The 24,915-nt window shown below is 49.2% G+C and overlaps 2 protein-coding genes across 17 annotated transcripts in view; one reads left to right on the top strand and one right to left on the bottom strand.

The window, feature by feature from the left end:
* Positions 1-16,353, bottom strand: part of TOM1L2 (target of myb1 like 2 membrane trafficking protein) — a 122,881-nt gene extending 106,528 nt beyond the window's left edge. For all 8 annotated transcript variants that reach the window (XM_023653649.2, XM_023653650.2, XM_023653651.2 and 5 more), the window contains exon 1: positions 16,079-16,353. In XM_023653649.2, coding sequence (XP_023509417.1) covers positions 16,079-16,130 — 52 coding nt within the window. In that variant the 5' untranslated portion in view covers positions 16,131-16,353. The remainder of the gene's footprint in view (positions 1-16,078) is intronic.
* Positions 16,354-16,668: 315 nt separating this feature from the next.
* DRC3 (dynein regulatory complex subunit 3) overlaps positions 16,669-24,915 on the top strand; it is a 39,338-nt gene continuing 31,091 nt past the window's right edge. The window contains exons 1-5 of one of the 9 annotated variants that reach the window (XM_023653656.2): positions 16,679-16,794; positions 17,274-17,353; positions 17,483-17,597; positions 21,019-21,183; positions 23,473-23,589. In XM_023653656.2, coding sequence (XP_023509424.2) covers positions 21,024-21,183; positions 23,473-23,589 — 277 coding nt within the window. In that variant the 5' untranslated portion in view covers positions 16,679-16,794; positions 17,274-17,353; positions 17,483-17,597; positions 21,019-21,023. Of the gene's footprint in view, positions 16,795-17,273; positions 17,354-17,482; positions 17,598-20,356; positions 20,516-21,018; positions 21,184-23,472; positions 23,590-24,915 lie in introns of those variants that run through there. The other 8 variants (XM_005597833.4, XM_023653658.2, XM_070228334.1 and 5 more) reach the window with 8 other exon arrangements.

The raw sequence follows: 24,915 nt of genomic DNA, 5'->3' as shown, positions 1-24,915 counted from the left end.
TTTGCTGAGGAAGACTGGCCCTGAACTAATATCCATGCCCATCTTCCTCTACTTTATATGTGAGATGCCTGCCACAGAGTGGCTTGACCAGCGGTGCCTAGGTCCACATCCAGGATCTGAACCGGCAAACCCCGGGCCACCGAAGTGGAACGTGTGAACTTAACCACTGCACCACCAGGCCAGCCCCTTAATTTTTGAACAAGAATGGGTACACGTGTCAATACCCATTGACTGAAAGGCAAACAGAGTTAGCACAAAAAACCAAAGAGAAGGCAGAGGAACTGTGGAGTATGGGGGTCTCAATGCTGGCCCTGCTCTGGGAAGTCCCCTCTGCCCACCCCACAGGAATGCTGGGGGGTATATGCACCTTTCTCAAAGGCAGCTTTCTCACACCACAATGGGGCTGCAAAGAGGCTTCTGGGAGGCCATAACCAAAAGGATGGTCCCCCGTCATCGTCGTGTTGTCACCCCCCCACCACCACCGCTTTACCCACCTCCATCCTGTCCCTCGGTGGAGCTCTGAGGCAGGTACCATTTCATACTATCCTCCTTAAGCCTATCAAATTTTGAAACTGAAGACCCCTTGGGACATTCTCTCAAACAAGTGTACGCATTTGATGAAGTTCAATGACAAGCTGAAAGCCTCGTTCCCTCCAGCTCCCTTCTCTCCTTTCTGGTCAGCTCCTATTCATCCTTCAAAACCAGGTCCAGGCAGCACCTCTCAGGAACCTTCCTTCTACGATCCTCTGAGCCTCCCACAGAGCCTTGTCCCCGCTTCTATCTCAAGACTCATCCTAGGCACTAAAATGATGTGTTTATCTCCATTTCAGTGGAAGTTCCCTGAGGATGGTGGTTGTGTCTCACACATCCCCAGCACCAAGCAGGGCAGACATTCAGAGACCCTGGGAGGCTGTGTCCACCCCCATCACACTGCAACCTGCCTGTGTACCCAGGGCAGTGAGCTGCCCCTAAGACAGGAGCCACCTCCTCCTAAAGGACATCTATCCACTAACGGCCACGATAATGCTACCAGCCCAACTGAGGGCTCTAATTTCTGTTCTGTCACTTAGCCACAGTGACACCCCAGGTTCCTTGGTTCTATCATTGCCTCTAAATCCGTAAGGCTGGGTGGCCGCTCTCCCTCTCAACAAAGTAATTTTGTATAGAAACAACAACAATCATATAGCATCATCTAGGAAATATGAAATACTGAAAAATGAACATACTACCCATGATAATGATGCTCTGCCTTCCTCCAGATACACAACCTTCACTTAGATTCTGAACAATCCTGAAGCTATGTGAGTGCTTAACAATACACCCCCCAAAATTGTACGCAACCACGTCACACCCATTAGGATAGCTACTACCCATAAAACAAAAAGTAGCAAGTGTCAGTGAGGGTGCAGAGAAATTGGAATGCTTGTGCACTGTTGGTGTGAATGTAAACTGGTACAGTCACTGTGGAAAACAGTATGGTGGTTCCTCAAAAAAATTAAAAGTAGAATTACCATATGACCCAGCAATTCTACTTACGGGTATATACCATAAAGAACTGAAAGCAGGGATGTGAACAGATGTCTGCACACCAATATTCAAAGCAACATTATTCACAATAGCCAAAAGATAGAAGCAACCCAAGTGTCCAAAGATGGATGAACAGATAAACAAAGTGGTATATGCATGCAATGGAATATTATTCAGCCTTAAAAAGAAAGGAGATTCTGACACATGCTCCAGCAGGGTGAGTCTTGACATCATTCTAAAAGAAATATGCCAGTCACTAAAGGACAAACACTGCATGATTCCATTAATATGAGGTATATAGAGTAGTCGAATTCATAGAGACAGAAAGTAGAATGGTGGTTGCCAGGGGCTAGGGAGAGGGGGGAAATGAAAGTTATTGTTTAATGGGTACAGAGCTTCAGTGTGGCAAGATGAAAAAAGTTCTGGAGATGGATGGTGGTGCTGGTCACACAACAACGTGAATGTAATTAATGCCACTGAACTGTTCACTTAACAATGGTTAATGGAGCCGGCCCGGTGACGCAGCAGTTAAGTTCGCACATTCTGCTTCGGCAGCCCGGGGTTCGCTGGTTTGGATCCTAGGTACAGACACGGCACCGCTTGGCAAGCCATGCTGTGGCAGGTGTCCCACATATAAAGTAGAGGAAGATGGGCATGGATGTGAGCTCAGGGCCAGTCTTCCTCAGCAAAAAGAGAAGGATTGGTGGCAGATGTTAGTTCAGGGCTAATCTTCCTCAAAAAAAAAAAAAAAAGTTAAGATGGTAAATTTTGTGTTATGTGTATTTTATCACAATTTTTTAAAAAACTATGCAGAGAGTGGTTCTGTGCCCTTGAGAGTGACTTAATCAGGAAACAGCAATTTGATTTCAAAAGTCTTCCTGAAAATTGCTGGAGAGAAGCAGGAAGACCTCAGGTCATGTTCCCAGGCTCCAGGAGAATGGAAAACCCCAGTCCCTGCAAAAGCTCTCACCATCTACTTGCGGAGCAGGGCCCAAAGAAGGACCCCTCTGGGGGCAGAGCCTTAAGCATCACCTGGGCTTGATCCAGGAGGAAAGTTGAGCCTGCTAGCATGCACACAGATGGGGTACAGTGACAGCCAATACCTGACTCACTGACCTGCCCCCAGCCCCACCCAGCACCACAGGAGGCCAGGTGGGGCACCGGGAAGCACACAGGCTGCAGTGCGGCCCTCAGTGGCTTTCAATGCTGCTGGTTGTACAATTCTGAGAAAGTCACAACAAAGGTGAAAATGCCCAGCTCACAAGGTCAAGAGGGTTAAATGAGATAAAGCTTTAAAAGGACCCAGCACTGTTCCTGGCTCATGCAGGTGCTCTATAAACTTACTCCCCTTCTCCTACCTCTTCCCCACACAAGGATGCCTCCCCTTGGGCCCTGCACACTTAGCTTTTCTCAGGGCAGGCCTAGAACAGTATTCCTCTTTGAATTCGAAATCCCTCCCCACCCTACACAGTGCATTGAAATAAAGAGTCAGATAATTACTAAATACATACAAAATATAAGTGCCACTGCAGTTTAGGGACTTCTGGGCCAGCTTTGTGGCAGTGGGAGGATCTAAGTTAGGTGTTGAAAGATATATGGATCTAACCCAAGAGCAAGAGAAAAGAAGGAATGCCACCCACGGGGAAAGAACAGGATGTGCACAGGCAAGGAAGGAGCAGGAATGGCATAGTGCATGCAGAGGTCTGTTAGAGAGCAGACAGGAAGCCCAGTCAGCGAGGGCTTGAACAGCAGGCTACATTTATAAATCATTCTGAAGGAGACGGAAGTCCAGGAGGGTTCTGGTAGATTTGTCTGAAACTTTGAGTGGCCACAGTGTAAAAAGGGAGGGAGAATGAAAGGAAGGAGACCAGCTGGATGGCCCAAGGCTGGACTAAGTTAGAGGAGGTGAAAACCAAGAAGAGGAAACAAAGGCTAAAGACATTATAAAGTAAAACAAACACACCCCCTCCACCCCCGCCCCACCCCCGCCCCAACTGACACTAAGCTCTACAGCCAAGGGGGGCCCACAGAACCTCTCACAGTCTGGCTGCTCTGACTATCTGCTCAGCCCCTTATGGACCTTTCTTCCTGTTCCTGTTGCTCCCTGGAGCAATCTGACTTTATGTTCAAAGAGTATTTATGAAATTGAAATGAATACATCTCATGGGCACCTTGTCAGATACATGCCATTACAAGTGACATTTTCAGGTGTCAGAGTTAGTCTCTTTCATCTGCTGGTGGATGCTATTTGTCCAGTTGACAAGTAAGAAGACTGTAACACCAACAATTATAGAAACAAACCCAACCTAGGATCCGGAAATTAAGCTGTTCGCTCGGTGTCTTCCACTACACTCAGCAGACAATATGGCGGCCAATGGCAGAGGGCTCTCACTTCTCAAACCACGGTAGCTCAGGGGGACCAGCAGGACCCCAAACCACATGACCTTTCAAGATGGCAGGTGGAGAAAATAACGTATATGACTTCTTAGGACCAAAGGAAGAAAGCAGAAAACCTCTTCAAAATACTACTGGGACTCAACACAAAAGAGCACATACTGTATGACTTCTCTGACAGGAACTTCTAGAACAGGCAAAACTAACCTCTGGTAATAGAGTTCATATCAGTGGTTATCTCTGCAAGGGGTGCACTGGACGGGAGGACTGACTGCAAAGGGGCATGAGGGAATTTTCTGGGGTGATGGTGAAAGTCTATATCATTTTTTTTTTTTTGAGGAAGATTAGCCCTGAGCTAACATCTGCTGCCAATCCTCCTCTTTTTGCTGAGGAAGACTGGCCCTGAGCGCACATCCATGCCCATCTTCCTCTACTTTATATGTGGGACACCTGCCACAGCATGGCTTGATGAGCAGTGCCATGTCCGCACCCGGGATCCGAACCGGTCAACCCCAGGCCGCCGAAGCGGAACATGCGCACTTAACCGCTGAGCCGCTGAGCCCCTGCGCCAGCCCCAGAAAGTTTATGTCTTGAAAGGGGTGTAGGTTACAACCATGGATGCATTTGTCAAAACTATAACAATTAAGATTTGTGTATTTCACTATTTATAAATTCATAAGTAAATTATACCTCAATGAAAAATATTAAACATATAGCAAAATATATATACACATATATACAAATATATATGTATATAAATATATATATAAACTAGATTCAAAAGAAAGTAGAATCTCCTATGGAGGCTAAAGGTCTTCAGAAACTAAAAGCCACTTTGATTCAGGATTTAAGCTTTAGGTGTAGAAGTGAATTTGGAGACCCTGTTGTTCAATCCAAGCTTTTTAAATGAGTAAACAGGTAGGACATGACCTACCCAAAGTCACAGAGCAAGTCAGAAGCAGAGCGGTGACCAATCCCAGACCCCCAGAATCCTAGGCTGGAATTAGTTTCTCTGTTCTGGACCAGTGCCAGAAAAAGCAGATAAAATAGAAGACCAAAGGTGATTTTATGAACTAATTTCATTTCGACCATCAAATCTGGAGCTAAATAGTCACTCTCACCAAGCCAGGTCTAAATCAGCAGATTAACTTTCAAACAATGAAAAAGTATGTACCTTCATGAGTCTGGGTCAAGAACTGCCCCTCCATTAAATGGCAACCTTACTACTACTTTGCTTAGCCTCTCTGCCCATATATAAATATCCAAATGACTGGCAAGGACCCTGAGGTAAGTAGAAAGACATGTGGGAGTCACGACCTGGGTTTTTCCCCAGTGTTACCAGTGCCTCACTGCGGGACTTTAGCAAGTCACCTACTATGATACAATAAGAAATATTTATTTGATCTGTGTCCCAGGCTCTGGTACACAGCTCCTAAAATCCTTGGAATTTCCACAGTGATGAGTGTCTTTTGTATGATAATGAGATGACTGGTGGCTGAGGGGCCCCTAGACAGCTTCAGGATGCAGGCTGGTCCCCAGAAAGACCAAGGCATGAGAGGGTTGGAACTTTCAGCCCACTCTGCACCTCCAGCCTCCAGGAGAGGAGAGGGGCTGAAGACTGAGTTAATCACCAAGGGCCAATGATTTAATCAGTCATGACTACACAATGGGGCTCTGAGAACTTCCTAGTTAGGGTACACAATGAGGTGCTGCGAGGGTGGTGCACCCTGAGAGGGCATGGAAGCTCTGCATCCCTTCTCTCATACCTTGCTCTATACATCTCTTCCATTTGGCTGTTCCTGAGTTGTAGCTTTCATAATAAATCAGTAAATGTAAGTAAAGTGTTTTCCTGTGTTGTGTGAGCTGTTCTAGCAAATTACTGAACCTAAGGAGGGGATCATGGGAACTCCTGATTTATAGCCAGTAAGTCAGAATTACAGGTGGCAACCTGGGACTTGCAACTGGTGTCTGAAGTAGGGGCAGTCTTGTGGGACTGAGCCCTTAACCTGTGAGGTCTGTGGTAACTCCAGGTAGTTAGGTCAGAATTGAATTGAATTGTATGACCCCTAGTTGATGTCAGAAGTGGTTGGTGTCAGAAAAACACCCCACACACGCTTGGTGTCAGAAAAACACCCCACACACGCTTGGTGTCAGAAGTGTTGTCAGTGTAAAAACAGTACAGACCTACCCTCTCTGGGCCTTAGTTTCCTCACCTGTAAAAATGAGGGGGTTGGACCAAATGCCGCTAAGACCGTTCCAGCTAGAATTTGGTGATTCTTTGAATTGCTGTTTCAAGACTTTGCAGAGTTAATATGAGGATTCCCATTCCCCGGAGGCCACTAGCAAACTCCCCTTTCCAACCCCCAGCAACATCATTTCTCAGGCCTCATTTCCTAGTTTGACTAATGATGTGCCAGAACTCTGTGTGATTTCTCCTTTGAGGAGCAGCAAAAAACTCAACAGCGTCTTATTCCAGGGCCCTGTCCTTGTCCCCCGCTCTCATAAACTTGCAGGCCAATTCTCTGAGATGAAAGAATCAGTCTCTCTCCATTACACTCCATTTTAAACCAAAACCCGAAACAGAATTCTTGACGTGCCTCCCAGACTATAAGCCTTGTTGCTTCATTAATGATTAAAACAGCAGCTGGTAATGTCTTAAAAGTAAGTTGGTCAGTTAGACAACTTAGCATCTGTTTAAATCCCCTCTCTTCCTCCTTCTGACACTGTAGTTCCAAAGCTAATCTAAAGAGAAAGTAAAATACACAGGTCTTCCAGTATAAAGAAGAGCCTCAGTGAGGTTATAAGAAAGCATATCCTTTGACTAAATTCTCAGAAAAAAACTTGCTGGGACGACAAGGACACTTGTACACTGAATTGCAGTAGAAGGACTGAAACTGGGTGACTAATTTATAACACTAAGGCAGATCTGAATCTGAGACAACTATTACCAGATTTTCAGCCACCAACTTCACTGAGGTATTCATTCATTCAATGCCACAAACAATTACTGAGCTCTCCAGTTTAGTAGTTAAGAGCACTGGCTCTGGAGTCCACAGACTTGGGTTCAAGTCCATACTTTGCCACTTATTATACACAGATCTGTGGATAATAAATGGGAATTATTATTGAATGAGTACAGAGTTTCAGTTTGGCAAGATGAAAAAAGTTCTGGAGATGGATGGTGGTGCTGGTTGTACAACAATGTGAATGTACTTAAAACTGAACTTAAAATGGTCAAAATAGGGGCCAGCCGGGTGGCACAGCAGTTAAGTTCACATGTCCCACTTCAGCAGCCCGAGGTTCACCAATTTGGATCCTGGGTGGGGACATGGCACCGATTGGCAAGCCATGCTGTGGCAGGCACCCCACATATAAAGTAGAGGAAGATGGGCACGGATGTGAGCTCAGGGCCAGTCTTCCTCAGCAAAAAGAGGAGGATTGGCAGTAGTTAGCTCAGGGCTAATCTTCCTCAAAAATAAAAAAAAGGTCAAAATAGTATTTTTCTTTTTTTTTGAGGAAGATTAGCCCTGAGCTAACAGCTGCTGCCAATCCCCCTCCTTTTGCTGAGGAAGACTGGCCCTGAGCTCACAACCCTGCCCATCTTCCTCTACTTTATATGTGGGACATCTACCACAGCATGGCTTGCCAAGCAGTGCCATGTCCGCACGCAGGATCCGAACCGGTGAACCCCAGCTGCCAAAGCGGGACACGTGAACTTAACCGCTGCGCCACCAAGCTGGTCCCTAACTACAATTTTTTAAAAGTAAATAAACAAGTACAAATAAAAACAGGTGCCTCACGGAACATGTAGTCTCAGTGATGCATGGGAAGAACCATAACATAACATGTTTTGCTCATGCATACTGTCTCTCACTGATCCTCTTAACGACCCTGGAAGATGCAACAGAGCAAGTGTTCTTGTCATACACACAACCCTTCTCTGTTTACAGATCAGGAAACTGAATATTAGAACAGCTAATGCACTCACACAAGACAGTCACACTGAGAGGCAGAGAGGACTGACTTCAGTCTAAAACAAAAAGCACCAACTGTTGGAAGAAACAAAGAGAGAGCAATGAGTGTCTACATTGGTCTAGAAATCATTGATCGAACTATGCTAGCTTCATGTAATTCCCACGTGGAATCAGTTTAGGCCCCTTTTAGTCTAAACAGAAACGGACCATGCTTGCTGTCTATAGGGCAATATGAACAAAGGCTCTGGAGTCAGACTCCCTGGGTGTGGAATGGCTCAGTGTACACAAGCCACCAAAACCTGGGTAAGCTTCTTAACTCCTCTAAGCCTTCATTTCTCCATCTGTATAATGGAGATAACAGCACTGACAATGCAGTTTTCAGAGAAAAAAAATTTTAAATGAGATAATGTATGTAAAGTACCTAGGAGAGTGAGTGCTTGGCACATGGTGAAAGACCAGTAAATGATGGCTGATATTTTCAGCTTTGAAAGATGCTGAAAAATAAGATTGATAGAAAGAAACCTTGGGAGTGAATAACTGCAGAGTATCCTCTACCAAGCGCTGTGAAGGTCACAAGGAAAGAGAAAGTATGCAATCTACCCTGAGGAGCCTCCAGTCTCATTAGGAAGATAAGTAATAAACATAGGACAAGACACAAGATAAAGAACAACAGGAAACAGCACGGGCAGGAGGAAAGGAAATCGACAACTTGAGTATATTAGCTGAGCGCAGGACTCTGTGCTCAGGACTTTACACATATTCTCTCATTTAATCTTCACAAAAACCTGGAGGTGAGGGAAGAACCAAATGAATGATATGGATAACAAACACTGCGAGTTCAGAGAAGAGATTCAGCACTATAAATGGGGTGGTCTAGGAAGGCTGCCTGGAGGAGGAGGTGAGTGCTGATAGCAGGCTTGATGACTGGATGGAGAAGATGAAGAAATTCTTCTAGGTCAGGAGGAAGCACTAAAATAGGCACGAAATCTGAGACTGGTTTGTAAAATGTCCCTCTTCTAACTACAGTAAGTTGAGTCAGCAAAAAAAGCCTGAACATTATTTACATCTTCTCAGACTACAGACCATACCCTACTGACCACAGTCCAACTTCCAATCTTTTGACTTTACAATGGTGCGAAAGCGACATGCATTCAATAGAAACCGTACTTCAAATTTTGAATTGTGACCTTTTCCCGGGCTAGCGACATCCACTACGACGCTCTGCCGTGATGCTGGGCAGTGGCAGCGAGCCGCCATCACGAGGGTGACCCACCATTCTGTACCCACAGACCATTCTGTGTTTCACTTTCAGTACAGTATTCAATAAATTACATGAGATATTCATACTTAATTATAAAATAGGCTTTGTGTTAGATGATTTTGCCCAACTGCAGGCTAATGGCAGTGTTCTGAGCATGTTAAAGGCAGACGAGGCGAAGCTATGATGCTCGGGAGGTTAGGTGTATTAAAGGCATTTTCCACTTACAGATATTTTCAACTTACAATGGGTTTATCGAGACATAACCCCGTCATAAGTCAAGGAAAATCTGCACTAGGTTAGCCTAAAAATTCTGAGTGATTTATCTAGATCAAGAGCAACAACCCTTAACTGATGCTCCTCTGGGCAGTGCATTTATATCCCCTTACTCACTGTATATCCTTCCTGCCAAAAAAAAACCCAAGTAGATTACACAGAAGTATGCTAAGAGTGGTTATACAACATTGCATCTCCAAGGCATGAGAAAATGGAGAGCGAGATACGTAAGTACTCCACTTATTATGTGAAATGAGAAGAATCTGAATGAATTTATAAGAAAGCACATTATGATATTTTTTCTCCTTTGCATTTTTGTATATTTTTCAAATTTTCTACATGGGTATACATTGTTTTTTAGAAAGCACAATGCTATGAGAATTCTTCATATCCCAAATGACCCACTCTAAGCAGTGGCACCTCTTCAGTAAAGCGCTGTGTCTCGGCTCCTGTTCTTTGCGCACATGGAAAGCAGGGCAGGACAAGGAGCAGGCTGACCCTCACCACGTGACTTTCCATATCTGGTGTTTTATGACCTGCCAGGCAGTTAAGGACAAATGCTCTCAGTACCCCAGACTTCTTCCCATGCTCCATTAACCCGCCTCAGCACTTCCTTGTCTCTGACGGGACTCATGGAAGGGCCCACCCCGAACTTCAGAGGAACTGGCACTGCCCACTGTCGACTTCCTTGTTGGACCACCGTCCAGCACAGATGGGGGCTTTAATAGTGAGAAGAATGACCTTTTGGTGACTGCCAAGGGGAAATCTCCCCGCCTCTGTAAATGATATCCACGCCACTTTCCTCCCTGGAAATCTTTCATGGCTCCCCAGTGCCACCAAGGAAAGAGTCCACACTACCTGGCCAACATTTGAAGCCCTCCACAGTCAGGCCTTCTTCTGCCTTTCCAGTTTCACATCCCACCACTCCCCCTTGCTAGGCAAATGGAACCAATCCCATTCCTGCACCCATCCCACCTACTGCTGAGAGAGCCCTCCAAGCCTCCTTTTCCATTTCTACATGAATCAAATCCTACCCGTTCGTCAAAGCCCTATTCAGCAGCTACCACCCCCTGAGTCCTCCCAAGTTCTTCCTCCCCTCCTCCAGTGCTCCTCCTCAGCCCTCCCTTGTTGAGGGTAACAGAACACCAGCTCCGGAGCCAGAATGCTGGGTTCCAGCTCCAGCTCATTTACTGCTAGTTGTGTGACTTTCTTATTGCCTCAGTGTCCCTGTCTGCAAAATGGAAATAATAACAGTACCTTACTCACAGTATTCTTGTGAGGACTAAAGGACTGCAAGATATATAGAGTGCCTACTTTCGTCTCTGGCACACAGTAATATAATATTGAACTTTAAAAAAAGCGAAAACCTGGGCTGGTCCCACGGTATAGTGGTCAAGTTCAGCACGTTCCACTTTGGTGGCCCAGGTTTGTGGGTTTGGATCCCAGGTGCAGACCTACACCACTCGTCAGCCATGCTGTGTTGGTGACCCACATATAAAGTGGAGGAGGGGGGGCCGGCCCAGTGGCACAGTGGTTAAGTGTGCACATTCTGCTTTGGCGGCCCGGGATTTACCGGTTCAGATCCCAGGTGCAGACATGGCACCGCTTGGCAAGCCATGCTGTGGTAGGCGTCCAAAATATCAAGTAGAGGAAGATGAGCATGGATGTTACCTCAAGGCCAGTCTTCCTCAGAAAAAAAAGAGGAAGATTGGCAGATGGTAGCTTGGGTGGGGGAAGGAAGGAAGGGAGGGAGGGAGGGAGGGAGGAAGGGAGGAAGGAAGGAGGGAAGGAAGGAAGGAAGGAAGGAAGAAAGAAAGTGGAGGAGGAATGACACAGTTGTTAGCCCAGGGCTAATCTTCCTCAAGGAAAAAAAAAAGCAAAAACCTTTAGCTATTATTAGTACTACTGGAGGTAACCCCTCCCCTCCTCCATTCCCTTACTTCATTTATTTGTCCAATCTTGTGCCACCACTTTCTCTCTTACTAGACTGAATGTCCTGGTAAATGCTTAGCTTGGAATATACAGTCAATACAGAGTCACTAAAGGATAAATGAATTTTAAATAATCATACTTACAGTCTGTCCATAAGAAAACCCATATTTAATGTTTGAAGAAAGATAAAGAAGAGATTAAAGAAGCAGGATTTTTCATCTAGAACAACAGTTCTCAAAGCGTGGTGCCTGGATCAGCAGCATCAGCATCACTGGGGAACTTGTTAGAAATGTAGAATGCTAGGCCCCTCGCCAGACCTAGGGAATCAGAAACTCTGAGAGCGGGACCCAGCAACCTGTTTTAACAAGCCCTCAAGGTGATCCCAATGACCCTGAATCATGGAAGCTGTAGAACCAGGAGCAACGTGACAGCAAAAGAATGGCGTTGAGCTTGCCCAAGTCTCTTAACCTCTCAACTTCCTTATAAGCCATACAGGGACAAGAGCACTCAAATAATTAAATGTTGAGGGGATTAAAAGAGAGCCCATGTACAGAGTGTGCATATGGTAGGTGCTTAATAATTCCTTCAGTTCTCTTCCTGTGGATCTCACAGGGTCGTGAAGACTAAATAAAATGATTGAAGCAAAAGGGCTTTGTCAACTGCCAACCTGCCATAGCAATCTGAGGGACAACTAATCATTCTGGGTACAAACAGCCACACTAGAGTCAAACACTAGCATTCACAGGGCACTAGGAAGCAGTCTATGTCCAACACCACCCAACTGACAAACACAAACCATTTTTTTTGTTTTTTTGTTTTTTTTGAGGAAGATTAGCCCTGAGCTAACTGCTGCCAATCCTCCTCTTTCTGCTGAGGAAGACTGGCCCTAAGCTCACATCCATGCCCATCTTCCTCTACTTTGTATGTGGGATGCCTACCGCAGCATGGCGTGCCAAGCGGTGACATGTCCGCACACGGGATCCAAACCAGCGAACTCCGGTCTGCCAAAGCAGAATGTGCGAACTTAACTGCTACACCACTGGGCCGGCCCCTCACACATTTATTAAAACAGAACCATGAAGAGAATAGATGGTCTTCTGGAACCATCTCTGACATTTTGTTCAGAATTAACTGCTACTCACTGATCTTTTAACTTAAATGAATCCAAACTTTAGTCTTGGAAAAGGATTATCTGAAAACGTTTTCCAGCCACCACAAGAAAAACTGCCAACATTTGCAGAGCACCATGGCCCTGACTTGGGGAACTCCCAACGCATGACATCCAACTCCAGCAGTCATCCAAATCCCAGCGGTCATGGAGGGTTGAGATAAGACAGTGACATTTTGCAATTTGTTTCAGAAGAGAAAAATCAGGAAATAAAAGTAAGTACGTTTTCTTCCTCCACACTTCTTAGGCTCTCACACCACTACTGGCTCTTTGTCTGAACCACACGTCTTACTCAGGAGCCACCTTCCAGAAGGAAGGGCAGGATGGATGTGAGAAATGCACAGACAACTATGTTAGACTGTGGGCTTAGCTGCTCCCTCAAGAGGGCAGACTGTGTGTTCGACCAAATAGCACCAAGTCAGAATGTCCGTGTGAGGCTCAGGCATGAGACAGAACAATAGTTACTCTCCAACCCCCAGACTACGAGCCTAATGCTTTGCAGCTCCAGGACACCGGTGGTGGGTGTGACACCTCTACGGAAGGCTCCCTAAGAGTAACGTCTACTTCTTGTATCCCACAGCCTGGCACCCCAAAGGCACTCAACATGCCTACTGAATTGGAATGATGGAACTCTTTAGGTACAAGCCCCATGTAGCTGTCGAGAGGTATTCTTTTATGAGGAAAATGAGGTGCAGAGAGACTAAAAGCTGAAATCAGCTAAAGAATCTGTCTTTGACGTCCCCCAGGCTGGACAGGGCTTCCTCCTGGGCCCAAACCTTACTTGCCACTGTCGCTCACAGCCACCTCTGTTCCCCTGAGACGGGCGCTCGCAGATATGCCCCCCCCCCTCATTTACCTGTCCCCAAGCATAGGTATTTTCTTCTTTACCCAGAGAATTCACACCCATTCTCAGGATCAGCCCTTGGACTCAAAGAAGCCAGACCCATGGCCCCAGCTCTTCTGAATTCTTTTGAACTCCAAACATCACTGACAATCCCCACCACTCGACCGAGCACTGAACTATGGAGTGGCCTGCTGGTAGTCATCACTGTTCCATGCACCTCTCTTCTCTCCCCTGACACCATGAATCTCTTGAGGGCCGGGATAGCGATGAAATCCCAGCTCTCCATCTTACCAGCTGGGCAGTCACTTCGCTCCTCTGAGCCTCAGTTTCCTCATCTCTAAAGTGGGAAAGACAATAACACTTACTTCATAGAGCAGCTGTAAGGAGCAAATAATGGCTGTAGAGTTGCTTTGTGTAAGCTATAGCTGCGCTTTTAATCATTAGCCTTGTGGTTGTTTATTTCTGTATCCCCCTCCCTCCCATCAACCCCCAGCACATACTTTTAAAAGAACACTAGCAAGACCAAATGTCATGAAAATCAATTTTATACTTTGTCACATCAGTACAAAATATACATTAGTACCTCATTCTGTCCTCTAATGATTTATCAGAACTGAACCGGCTGTGAAATAACCTAGGCCATGCCCGTTGACTAACGGCAATAAGAAGGCTTCATTCTCTTTATGGTCAAGCGTCTTTTATCAGGGATGGTGTACGCTGGGGCCTTCACAGGTTACAGGTGGGCCAGTTGTCCCACATACCCTCTCTAGATAGAAGATTCAGCTCTAACTTGATGATTCTGTTGTGAACAGTGACAGCCACAGCTCACTGAACCTCAGCCATGTTCCAGGCACTGTGCTAAGTGTTTTATACCCATCATCTCACTTAAGCCAAACTACTCTGTGAGCACCAATCAATCTCTCCCTCTCTCTCTCTCAGCAAACTAAGGCTCAGAAGGGTTACACAATGTCCTGGGGTCACACAGACAACAAATGGGCAAGGTAAGATTCAACTCAGGTCCTCCTGACAGAAGCATCATGCTCTTTGCATTCGCCACATACCCTCTATCCCTCATATTTGTATATTTTTAAATCCCCTTTAGCTTCTACCCCTCACCAAATACCTTGGCATTTCAAAGGGATAGAGCTTCGTATTGTAAAGGAGACAGAAAAGAAAAAAAAAAATTCCCCACGCTTACTGACACCCTCCCAAAATTGGGTGGAATTCAACACCCAACTGAGAAATGAGTTTTTGGAATATGGCTGCAGTGAAAGGGCAGCTGAGGAAAGGAAATGAGGAAGAAAGGGGCGTGAACATCAAGAGGGACTGTAGGTAGTCTGTACAGGTGGGAAAAGACTCTTCCAGAGCCCAGTCCCTCATCCCTTATCAAAGCCCTTTCACCACAAAGAAAAGAAAGGCTCCCACATGCCAGTGAGCCAAGAGAAGAGACCTCAATGATTTCACAGGCCCCACTAAAGGCTGACAAGTAAGCTGGAGATTCCTAAGTAAAGCAGAAAATCAGCAAGTCACTACTGCCTAGAGCAGCCAGGCCCATAAGGACACCAGAGAATCCCTGCTCATAAAGACGTTTCACCAGTTCCTCCACCAACCAGGAAGAAGCCAGTTTTAAAAGAAACTAATCAACATTCTTGACTATCACTTGGCAGAAGCTCCTGTCTTGGGTGAAAAGGCAAGCTCCCTTTTTAGTAAGGAAATCCCATCCGGTGGCCACTCTGGTGTTCCTTCACTAGCCTAGGATACTGGTCATCTCTGGTGCCCTATTTCCGGTGCCCAGAGCCCCCTATAGGATTAACAGGTACTGCCAAGTACCCCTCTCTCTGCACTGCCACCAAAAGATTTCAGCTTTGGCAAAATTAATATAGCAGGAAAGCAACAGTCAATGTGCAAAGACTACTACAAGGAATACCAAAACTTTAGAATTTGAAGGGACCTACCACATCTCACCTCCAAAAACCTCATTTGACAGACAGGGAAAACGTCCAGCCAGAAAGGGCAGCGACTTGCACAAGGTCACAGGGAGAGAAACGGGCAAAGACTCTAGTGGAGCCCAGGCTTCCTCATTCCCAGTCAGGGCTCCGATCACTCAACAACACGGCCTCCCTCCTTTCCCGAGGCAGTGCAGGCGCGCCATCGCCTCGCCAGGATCCTCACTCTCCAGGAACCCCTCCCCCTCCCCAGTCCCTCCTACAGCCCGGCCGAGGTGCAGCTCTAATTAGCAAGCCTTAGAGCAGGCAGCCTTCTCTGGGAGGGTGCCCAGTCTGCGGGCTGCCGGTACTGAAAAGGAGGAGCGAGGCTGGCGGGAGAGGGGTCTGGGAGAACTGGGTCCTGGGGGCAGCGGCAGCGAGACTGTCGGGCTGCACACGGACGCGCGCAGCGGCATCTCCCACGGGGCGAGGGGTAAGCCGACCGCTGCTGGCCCCACCTCCAGGAGCCGGGAGGAGCCGGGCCAGAGGGGGAGGGCCCCCCCGAGGCGGAGGGGCGCGGAGCATCTCCGAGTCCGAGCGGGGCGTCGGGGCGCCGCCTGGCAGGGTGGCACGGGCGCCGCGAGCAGGCCCAGCCGGCCCGCGAGCAGAGGGCCGACCACAGGGAGGTGGCCCCGGGGCCCGCAGAGGCCCGCGGTCCTCACCAGCCCTGTCAGCCGCCGCCGTCGCCAACCCAGACGCCCGCCCTTCGCGCGGCCTTACCGAGGCACTGCCCCACCGGGGTGCTGAACGGATTCCCCAGGAGGAACTCCATCTTGAGCGGACAGCGCAGCAGCCGGCCGGGTCCCTGTCAGCCGCCCAGGTCTCCGCGGTCCCTCGCCGCGCTCCCGACCTGACTGACACTTGCCCCCGCCCCACCCTCAGGAACGCCGAAAGCCCGGCCCCTGACCCCGCCCCCTTGGCGAGTCCCTATTGGGCCACACCTGCCCGGCCCTCCTCCGATTGGGCCCTACACCGCCCCCAGCGAATCCCCACCTACCCCCGCGGTGTCCGATTGGGCGCAGGAGGGAGCTCGGTCACAGGAATCTCCGTCAGGCGTAGGGGCACCTCCCCTGGCCCGCCTCCGAAAGAGAGTCTGCGCTTTGATTCATCTATACATTAGTCAACTAGTGAACCCTTACTATTATTGGAGAAGAGACGAGTCAATCACTCAAATAGGCGTAGGGGAAAGAGGCGGGGCTAGGGCTACCCCCGCCCATAGACTGTGCTGATTGGAGAAACATTTGTTTTCTCCCCGGTTGGTTGGTGGTAGGAGTATTTCCCCACCCAGAAACGTGGTCACGTGGCCCCTCAACTTTCACCCAGGATGTCAACCTTCTGACTTCCGGTTAGCAACGGAGTTGTAGCGCTTGGTTCTCCTAGCAACCGGGCAAAGCGTCTGCTGCGTGGAACCAGCCCGGTAGCCTGTGCTTCGGAAGGTGAGACCCGGAGCTGAGGCTCCGGGAGGCTTCGCAGGGGCAAACAGCGCCCCGACGTAACTCTTGCTCTGACCTTTTTCTCCGAAGAGTGCGGCCTGGCCCTCCTCATCTGTAAAATGAGCACACAGGTCCTCTGCCAGCCCCTCAGCTGCCGCGCTGAGACAGTCAAAACGCTGCCCTCGGGCTTTCAGGCCTGCGGATGAGAAAGAAATGCTAAGGAAGCACTTCTTTGGGGAGGAGGGCCCCAAGAGGTGTTTAAGGGGTTCCATCCCCCAGCCTCCTGGCCTGATCCCTTTCGTAGACAGAAAGGTACCGGGAAGAAAGGTCCACTGATAAATTCTTCAAGAATTTAACCCTCATATCCGACTTCCTAACTGTCTTTAGATTATTTCTCTTATTTTTATTCTTCATCTTGGTGCTGTATAAAGTGCTTTGGGTGGGAATATGGATACCCGATTTCCATGTCTGTCTCTCGTCAGTAGTTCCTTGTATGACTGTGGACAATCTGGGAAATAAGGACATTAGGACTCCCTTTTCTAATGGCCTCCAGAGCTGACAGGTAATTAAATGACACATGCGCACTTACTACCCAGTAAGCACTCAGTAAATTGTTGATTTTCTTATTGGTTCATGACCAATAAGAGCTGTATTTTTCAGACCTGATTGATCCCAGGTTGTTATTTCCCAGGACAATTCTGACTCTGTTTCTCCGTGAGGAGGCAACTCCACTGACAGTGGTGTGAAACTCTCCACTGCCTTCCCCACCTCCTGCCTCTGGTTTTCAGCAACAACGCTGTCCTCAGGCAAGTCAACAGGAACCCAGGTTGGGTGGTAAATTACTGATAAAAACCCCTTAGGGAAGGAGTGTTTGGGCCTTGGCCCTGACCCAGAACAGCTGTGAGAAACATTGTGACAATCTTAGAGCTATGACAATAATAGTCCACAGTACCCTGGGTACAGTTGATTCATGGTTAAGAAAATGGGCTCTGGAGTCATGTTCTCCTGTCTCTGCCATATACAAGATGTATGAACTTGGGCACGTTACTTAACCTTTCTAACTAGCTTCCATTTTCTTATCTGAAAACTGCAGATGATCAGTTCTGCATGTAAATTAAGGTCTTAGAGATCTCTCAAATCCACATCTTAACACCACCCTGGGCATGTCTCACATCACTACTCTTGCCATTCTCAGTACTACAGCCAGAACGAGCATCTTTAAATTAAAATCTGATCATGTCACTGCCCTCATTAAGGCTCAGGAGCTTCCCAGGGATCCTAGGATAATAATAGAACTCCTGCTGGCTCTCCAACCTTGCATCGCTTCAGCCAAAGTGGAACGTGTCTTATTCTCTCCCACCTCAGGGCCCTCACCATGCAGTCCCCTCTTTCTTCTTTCCTACTCCTCCTTCAGATCTCAGCCTCATCTCCTCCAGCCAGGCCAGGTGCCCTTAATGTATGCCATCATAATTTCCTACACCTACAAACTTGTCATGGTTTGTAATTAAACATTTCTATGATTATCTGATTCACGTCTAAAACAGAGGTAGGGAGATCTGTCTGTTTTATTCACAGTATGTAGTAGCTGTTCATTACATGTGTACATTAAATAAATGATCTTAAACAAATGTAGGAGGGAGGAATTTTTTTTTTTTGAGGTAGATTAGCCCTGAGCTAACTACTGCCAATCTTCCTCTTTTTGCTGAGGAAGATGGCCCTGAGCTAACATCCGTGCCCATCTTCCTCTACTTTATACGTGGGATGCCTACCACAGCATGGCTTTTTGCCAAGCGGTGCCATGTCCGCAATGTGTGGGGATCTGAACCAGCGAACCCCGGGCCACCGAGAAGCGGAACGTGCAAAGTTAACTGCTGCACCACCGGGCCAGCCCCCTTTTTTTTTTTTTTAAGGAAGATTAGCCCTGAGCTAACTGCTGCCAATCCTCCTCTTTTCACTGAGGAAGACTGGCCCTGAGCTAACATCCATGCCCATCTTCCTCTACTTTATATGTGAGACGCCTACCACAGCATGGCGTGCCAAGCAGTACCATGTCCACACCCGGGATCCAAACCCGTGAACCCCGGGCTGCCAGAGCGGAACATGCACACTTAACCGCTATACCAGTGGGCCAGCCCAGGAGGGAGGAATTATTCATCTTTTACAGATGGGAAATTGAAGGCTTAGACAGGTGAAGTGAGTTGCCAAAGGATGCACAGTCAGGATCCAAATCCTGCTCTTGGGTGCATAACAACTGTTCCACATTGCTTAGCCGTTGTTGGGCTCAACTGAAGGCAAGCTTGATCTGTCACAAGTGCCAGGCCTTGATGACATGAGAGGGATGCAAAGTCAAAGTTTTGAAATCAGAATTAAGAATCATTTCCCAAAGTGCAGCACCTTTCTTTGAAAAAACACAAACACTTTGCAGGTAACATCTGCCAAATACAGCATAGTCAAATTTCCCCAAAGACAAGCTGGTGTCAAGTTATGGGAAATCTTGGAAAAATTTGTTTCAGAAGAGTAGACAGGAGACTGGCTACATCCTTAGGGGGTGAATCGATCACCTTGAAGAGATGGAGCCCGTGTCAACAGATTGGAGAGAATGGGAGGTTGGAAGGCACAAGTGGAGAAGGGGTGTGGGGATAGGGTATGGGTAGGCGGTAGGGGTGGGGGTGGGGAAGGCTGTGCCTTCGTTGGGAACAGAAGGAAAGGACACGTGAGAGTTAAAGGCACTGGGACATTTGATCGTGGACAGTTCAGAAATGAAAGATGCATATTTGTATAAGCTGCATCCAAGTGGATGTTGGGGGGGGCTGCGCAGCCAGGCAGTGGCAGTCTCTAAGACCAGGTGGCAGGATTACCGGGCCCACCCGGGTTTGCAGTGGACACCATCAGTCCACCACCAGGAGTCTCACCAGCAGCACTCAGTGGAATAAAGGGCAGAACATGAGGGGCTGCCCAACATCAGGGACCATTTAAGGCAGGAGGTTCAGGGAGGCCCAGATGTTGGGGATGCATGTGGACAAAGGTAGAAGGTGAAGCCAGCAGGGAGATGAGAAGCAGAGATGGAAAGTAGAAGGGACGACCAAGTTTCTAGAGGGTTCAGGAGGCAGCATCTGGAAGTTTCCAGTAGACTGACAGAAGAGTGTGCCTTCCTGCAGCATTCAGCCCTTCTGGATGTTCTCATGAGAATGAGGTCGAGCACCCCAGCTTCCCAGGGCTGTGGCGCTGTCCAGCCAGGTATAGCAGCCCAGGGTCAGCCTCACAGCGTGACTGAATGAATCCACAGATTCCCCCTTTGCCTGTGGTATTTCAGCCAGATCCCTTTGGACCATTAGCCACAGAAAGCTACTGGAGTTAAAGTAAAAGAAGATTGAATGCAAGAAGTCAGGATACTCTCACAGAAGGGGACCTCAGAAACCCTCACAGGTCCTGGAATTAGGGACATTAGAGGCCAGAAAGCCAGCAAGAAGAAAGCTGTCTCTGTGTCAGTCTGTCTGTCCTTTTGTCTTTTTTTTTCCCCCCTGGATCCCATCTCTGCTTCTGTCTGTGTGTCTGCCTCATCCCTCTCTTGCTCTTTCTACTTAACCTCGTACCTGGCCGGTCCACGACTCCACAGCCAGCTGTGATGGGCATTCATCCTGTGGCCCCAAGCTCACATTTCTCAGAGGGAGAATATGAATGGCCAGCTTGGGTCCATATCCACCTACGCACTGGGCAGCTTCTGGTATGTACAGATATGACATGAGTACAGACGTGACTGCCTGGAAGGGATGGGGCTCTGCAGGCTGGTATGACTAGCTGGGCCTGCCAAGGATCATGATCAGTGGTTGGTGCCAAGAAACCTGAACAAGGATGAGCGCAGAAAGCCAAAGGCCTGAGATGGCCACGGCTGTAAGGAAGCTTAGCTCCAGAAGCTCAGGAGACCAGTATGGACACCAGTCCTCTTGTCTGGGGTAGAGTCACAGCTGTGGTTGGGGCCAAGGGGTGTACCCCTGAGGATGGGCACCAGGCAGGATGGGTATAGCTGGTTGCCAGGGAAGCCCTGGAGCAGCCTTGGTGCAAATGTACAAACCTCTGGTCCAGTGGGCCAATGGGTGGGAGAGAGCAGTTTTCTGAATGTCCTTGGCCACCATGATGCTTCACAACACCTTAAAGGGACCCCAGCCAGAACAGGTCCTCCAACAAAGGCAGAAGCAGATTGTGGGAGAGGAATGTGGTGTTTTTCAGGGAAGATGAACCGACTGTGCAACTCCATGGAGCCAAGAGTGATGGACGATGACATGCTCAAGCTGGCCGTGGGGGAGCAGGGCCCAAGGGAGGAGGCCGGGCAGCTGGCCAAGCAGGAGGGTATCCTCTTCAAGGATGTCCTATCCCTGCAGCTGGACTTCCAGAGTGCGTATCCCGGGTGGGGCGGGCGCACCAGGCAGGGCCCCAGCTTTCTCCGCCCCACCTTCTAGCCCTACAATGCCACACAGTGTCCATAGGAAAAGAAAAGTCTTCCACTCCAAATCTAGGTGAACCACAAAGGTCACCCTGTTTCCACCATGGACTCCATATCCATGTCCTTAGAGTGAGGCCCCTGGCTGACGGAACCTAGGAGGGTGGTCCCAAGCAGCCAGGCAGGAGCAGTGGGGAGGAGAGTACATCTACTGGGAGAGCAGCTTCTGAGGAGGGGCTGGAATGAGGAGGGGCCCAGGGCCAGGAGGCAAGGAGGTGCCTCAGGAGGGGCAGGACAGCCTAGTGGGAAGATGCGGCTGGGGACCGGGCAGATCCTCAGTGCCCCCATCCCTGAAATGGGATGATTGCAGCCTCTGTCTCTAGCACTGGTTGGGAGGACAAGGTGAGACAACAGTGTCTGGCTCGCTCAAGAAGGCCAGTGGAGGTGGTGAGAGGAGGCGAGGGAGGTGGGCAGGGGTCCTGCAGCCGCTCATGTTTGGTGCAGGCAGCCCACAGCAGAGTGAGCTGGTCAGATTCACATTCCTGCTCTATCCTGGGCTCTGAGCTGGCCTGCCAGGTCATCTACTCAGTAACAAGGAGTTCTTAAGGCCCTGCCTCAGCCGGCTTGTGTCAGACCCTGGGGACACAGCAGTGGGCAAGGTAGGCATGGCCCTGGCCCCAGGCTCCCGAAGGCCACAGGCCTCCCCAGAGCACAGCGCCCAGAGCGGCAAGGGCCCCTGAACCCCAGCTGCCACAGTGGTGAAAGGGTTGAAGGGATTGCAGAATGGCTGTCACCAGAGGGGCTTTTGACTGCCTTCCTTTTGCTCCCCCCTCCCCGACCTGAGGTCCTTTCAGCCAGTATTTATCAACTGCCTGTGTTATATCAGGTGCTGTTCCAGGCACTAGGATGTAGCTGTGAACAGAAAGACAAAACCTGTCCTCACAGAGCTGCCATTCCAGTGAAGGACAAAAATACAATAAAGAAGGGGAATAATAGTGCATGCTGAAGGTGATACGTGCTATGGAGGAAAATAAAGCAAAGAGGAGAAAAGGGGAACTGGGGGTGAGTGTGGTGTTTTATCAAGGGTCAGAGGCCTTACCAAGAAGGTGACAATTGAGCAAAGACTAGAAGGAGGTGAGGAAAGAAGCCACATGGAGATCGGGGAAAGCATTTAAAGCAGAGGGAATAGCCAGGGCAAAGGCCCTGAGGCAGGTGGACCTGTGTGGAGAAGTCAGAGAGGTTGTGGGGTCAGCTCACATCAGCCTTGGGGGCAAAGGAAGGTGTTTGACTTTTATAGTGAGTGAGGTGGGAGCCCTGGGAGGGTCCTGAGCAGAGGAAGGACAGGATGGGACTTAGGTTTTCACAGGATCCTGCTGGCTGCAGGAGGATAGACTGTGGGGCCCAAGGGCTGGAGCAAGGAGTCTAGTGACACAGCCGCTTCTGTGGTCCAGGGAATGATGACGGTGGGCTGGGACCAAGACGGTGGCAGTACAGGCAGATTCTGTGTCTATGTTGATTAAATTGGCTTTTTGGGCAGTCCTGTCACTTCAGTGACATCAGGAACACACCTCTCTACCTATGGGCGATTATCCAACCCCCCATATATGGGCATTAGGGGTTCCCACTGTCCTTCTGCCCCCATGTGCCTGTAGATATTTCTTTAGGCATACACAAACACAGTGTGTCTTTGCAGACAGATTCCAGATTACAGAGTCAAAGGGCACAGACATTAAATATTTCAGTAAATATGGCCAAATTGCCCTACATAAAGGCTGAGCTAGTTGATCGACCCTCCCACCAGCAGTGCACAAGGGGGCATTCACCCTGCAGCCTTGATTCTCTTTGTCACACTGCAGAAGGAAGAAGGAAGGCCCCTGCCCATGTCCTGTGCCCCAAGCTGTTCCAGCCCCCAGGGCAGCCCCTTAGCCTGGCTGACCCCGGAGGCAGTGCGAGTGAGCCCCCTGCCCTAGGCAGGTCCAGCCCACCCCTACACCCCTGACATCCCCCCACGGGCCTATTAGGTCCTGCTGTGGTTCTGGCAGCGGCACTGATAGGGACTCGGAGCTTCACGAGGCTCGGCCCACATCTCCAGGGCACCCTCATGCTCCAGGGCAAGGCAGTGGAGTTGTGGGGCCTTTTGTATGGTTAGTGTTGGTCCTCTCAATCCTCCAATATGCTGGAACCAAACTCTGACCCTAACGGGAGGCTGGAGTCAGCCCAGGCGTCTCCTCCGATTGTTTCAGACATCCTCCGCATTGACAACCTCTGGCAGTTTGAGAACTTGAGGAAGCTGCAGCTGGACAATAACCTCATTGAGAGGATTGAGGGCCTGGAGAACCTCACCCACCTGGTCTGGCTGGGTAAGGCCCCTTCCTATGTGTGTCCACCTTAATCAAGGGGAGACCCTGCCAAGGTTATTGCCTCCCCAGGCAATAGTCAGCTGCCAGCCCAGCATTACCCTGGGGGCAGCAGAAGCTCTGTCTGCCGGGAGTGAGAAAGCTGCTCTTTTTAAAAGCCTGGAGCCTGTGCTGGGCAAAGCAACAGTGTGCTTGGACACACCAGGACAGAATATTCTGCTCCCACCTGCCAAACCTCTGAGTCTGGGAACGGGACAGGGGGCAGCTGTGGACTCCTTCTAGTTACTCTAGACTCAGGTTGCCAGATAACCGTAGCCCCACCAGTCAGGGGGCCCAGATCAAAGCAGATCAAATGGGAAAGAATCGTCACAGCTGCTAGTGTGCATTGTCCGTTACTACTTACTAAGCATGGGACTGTGTGCTTGCCCTGTGCAGCCTTTCCATCCACACAGCATCCCAGTTATAGAGAGGAGCAAACTGAGTCACAGCAAGTAAATGGGGCATCAGGCTCCCAGCCCAGCTCTATCTGGCTCTAGAGCTCTGGCCCTCACTGCCGGAGCCACAGGGTTTGGTGAACTGTGTCTATCTGCTGGCCCTTAGGAGGCACCCTCACATCTGGTGAGGGGGACCTTACGGGGAGAGGGTTCTGGTGGGAGAGGTCTGTATAACTTTGTCTTATTTAGCCACCACAATAATCCTAAGAGATGGGAATCTGTTACCAATCTGATCCCAATCTACAGAAGAGGGACTGAGCCTCCAAGAGGCCAAGGCATTTGCCCAAAGCTATATGACCAAGAAATAGCAGAGCTGGGATGCAAACCTATGCCTGTCTGACCCCAAAGTCCACATGCCCTCCATCCTGTCAGACTGCTTCCGAACAGCAGCAGCCTGGTGCGTTGCACACCTCCCGATTTGCAAACACCTGCTGCTGCAATAGTGCTGACGGTTGCGAGCCCCCAGCAACCCCACAGACAGGATTATGCTGCCATTTCACAGATGCAGCAGCTGAGGCAGAGAGGCTGGCGGGCTTGACCAATTCACATGCTACAGGCAGCACAGACAGAGCACAGCCAGGTCTCCTGACTGCTAGGCTCAGGTCTCTCACCCCAGGCACCCGTTCCTCACACCCCAGCACCCATTAATGCTGAGTCCCAGGCGTGGTGGCCCACCTGCATCGCCAGGAATCATCCATCTCCACTGGAGATGAAGGAGGAGAAGAGGGTGCCGGTTAGGCCAGACCCTGAGCCATGGCCCTCTGGCAGGCCGGCCGGCCACAGGCTGTCTGAATGCCGCATTGTTAGGCCAGAGCTACCAGGCCCAGCTGTCTCT

The sequence above is a fragment of the Equus caballus genome, chromosome 11 (genome assembly GCF_041296265.1).
Source record: "Equus caballus isolate H_3958 breed thoroughbred chromosome 11, TB-T2T, whole genome shotgun sequence".
Classification (NCBI taxonomy): Eukaryota; Metazoa; Chordata; class Mammalia; order Perissodactyla; family Equidae; genus Equus; species Equus caballus.
The sequence above is the reverse complement of the archived record's forward strand: the minus strand, read 5'-3'. Positions and strand labels throughout refer to the sequence as shown.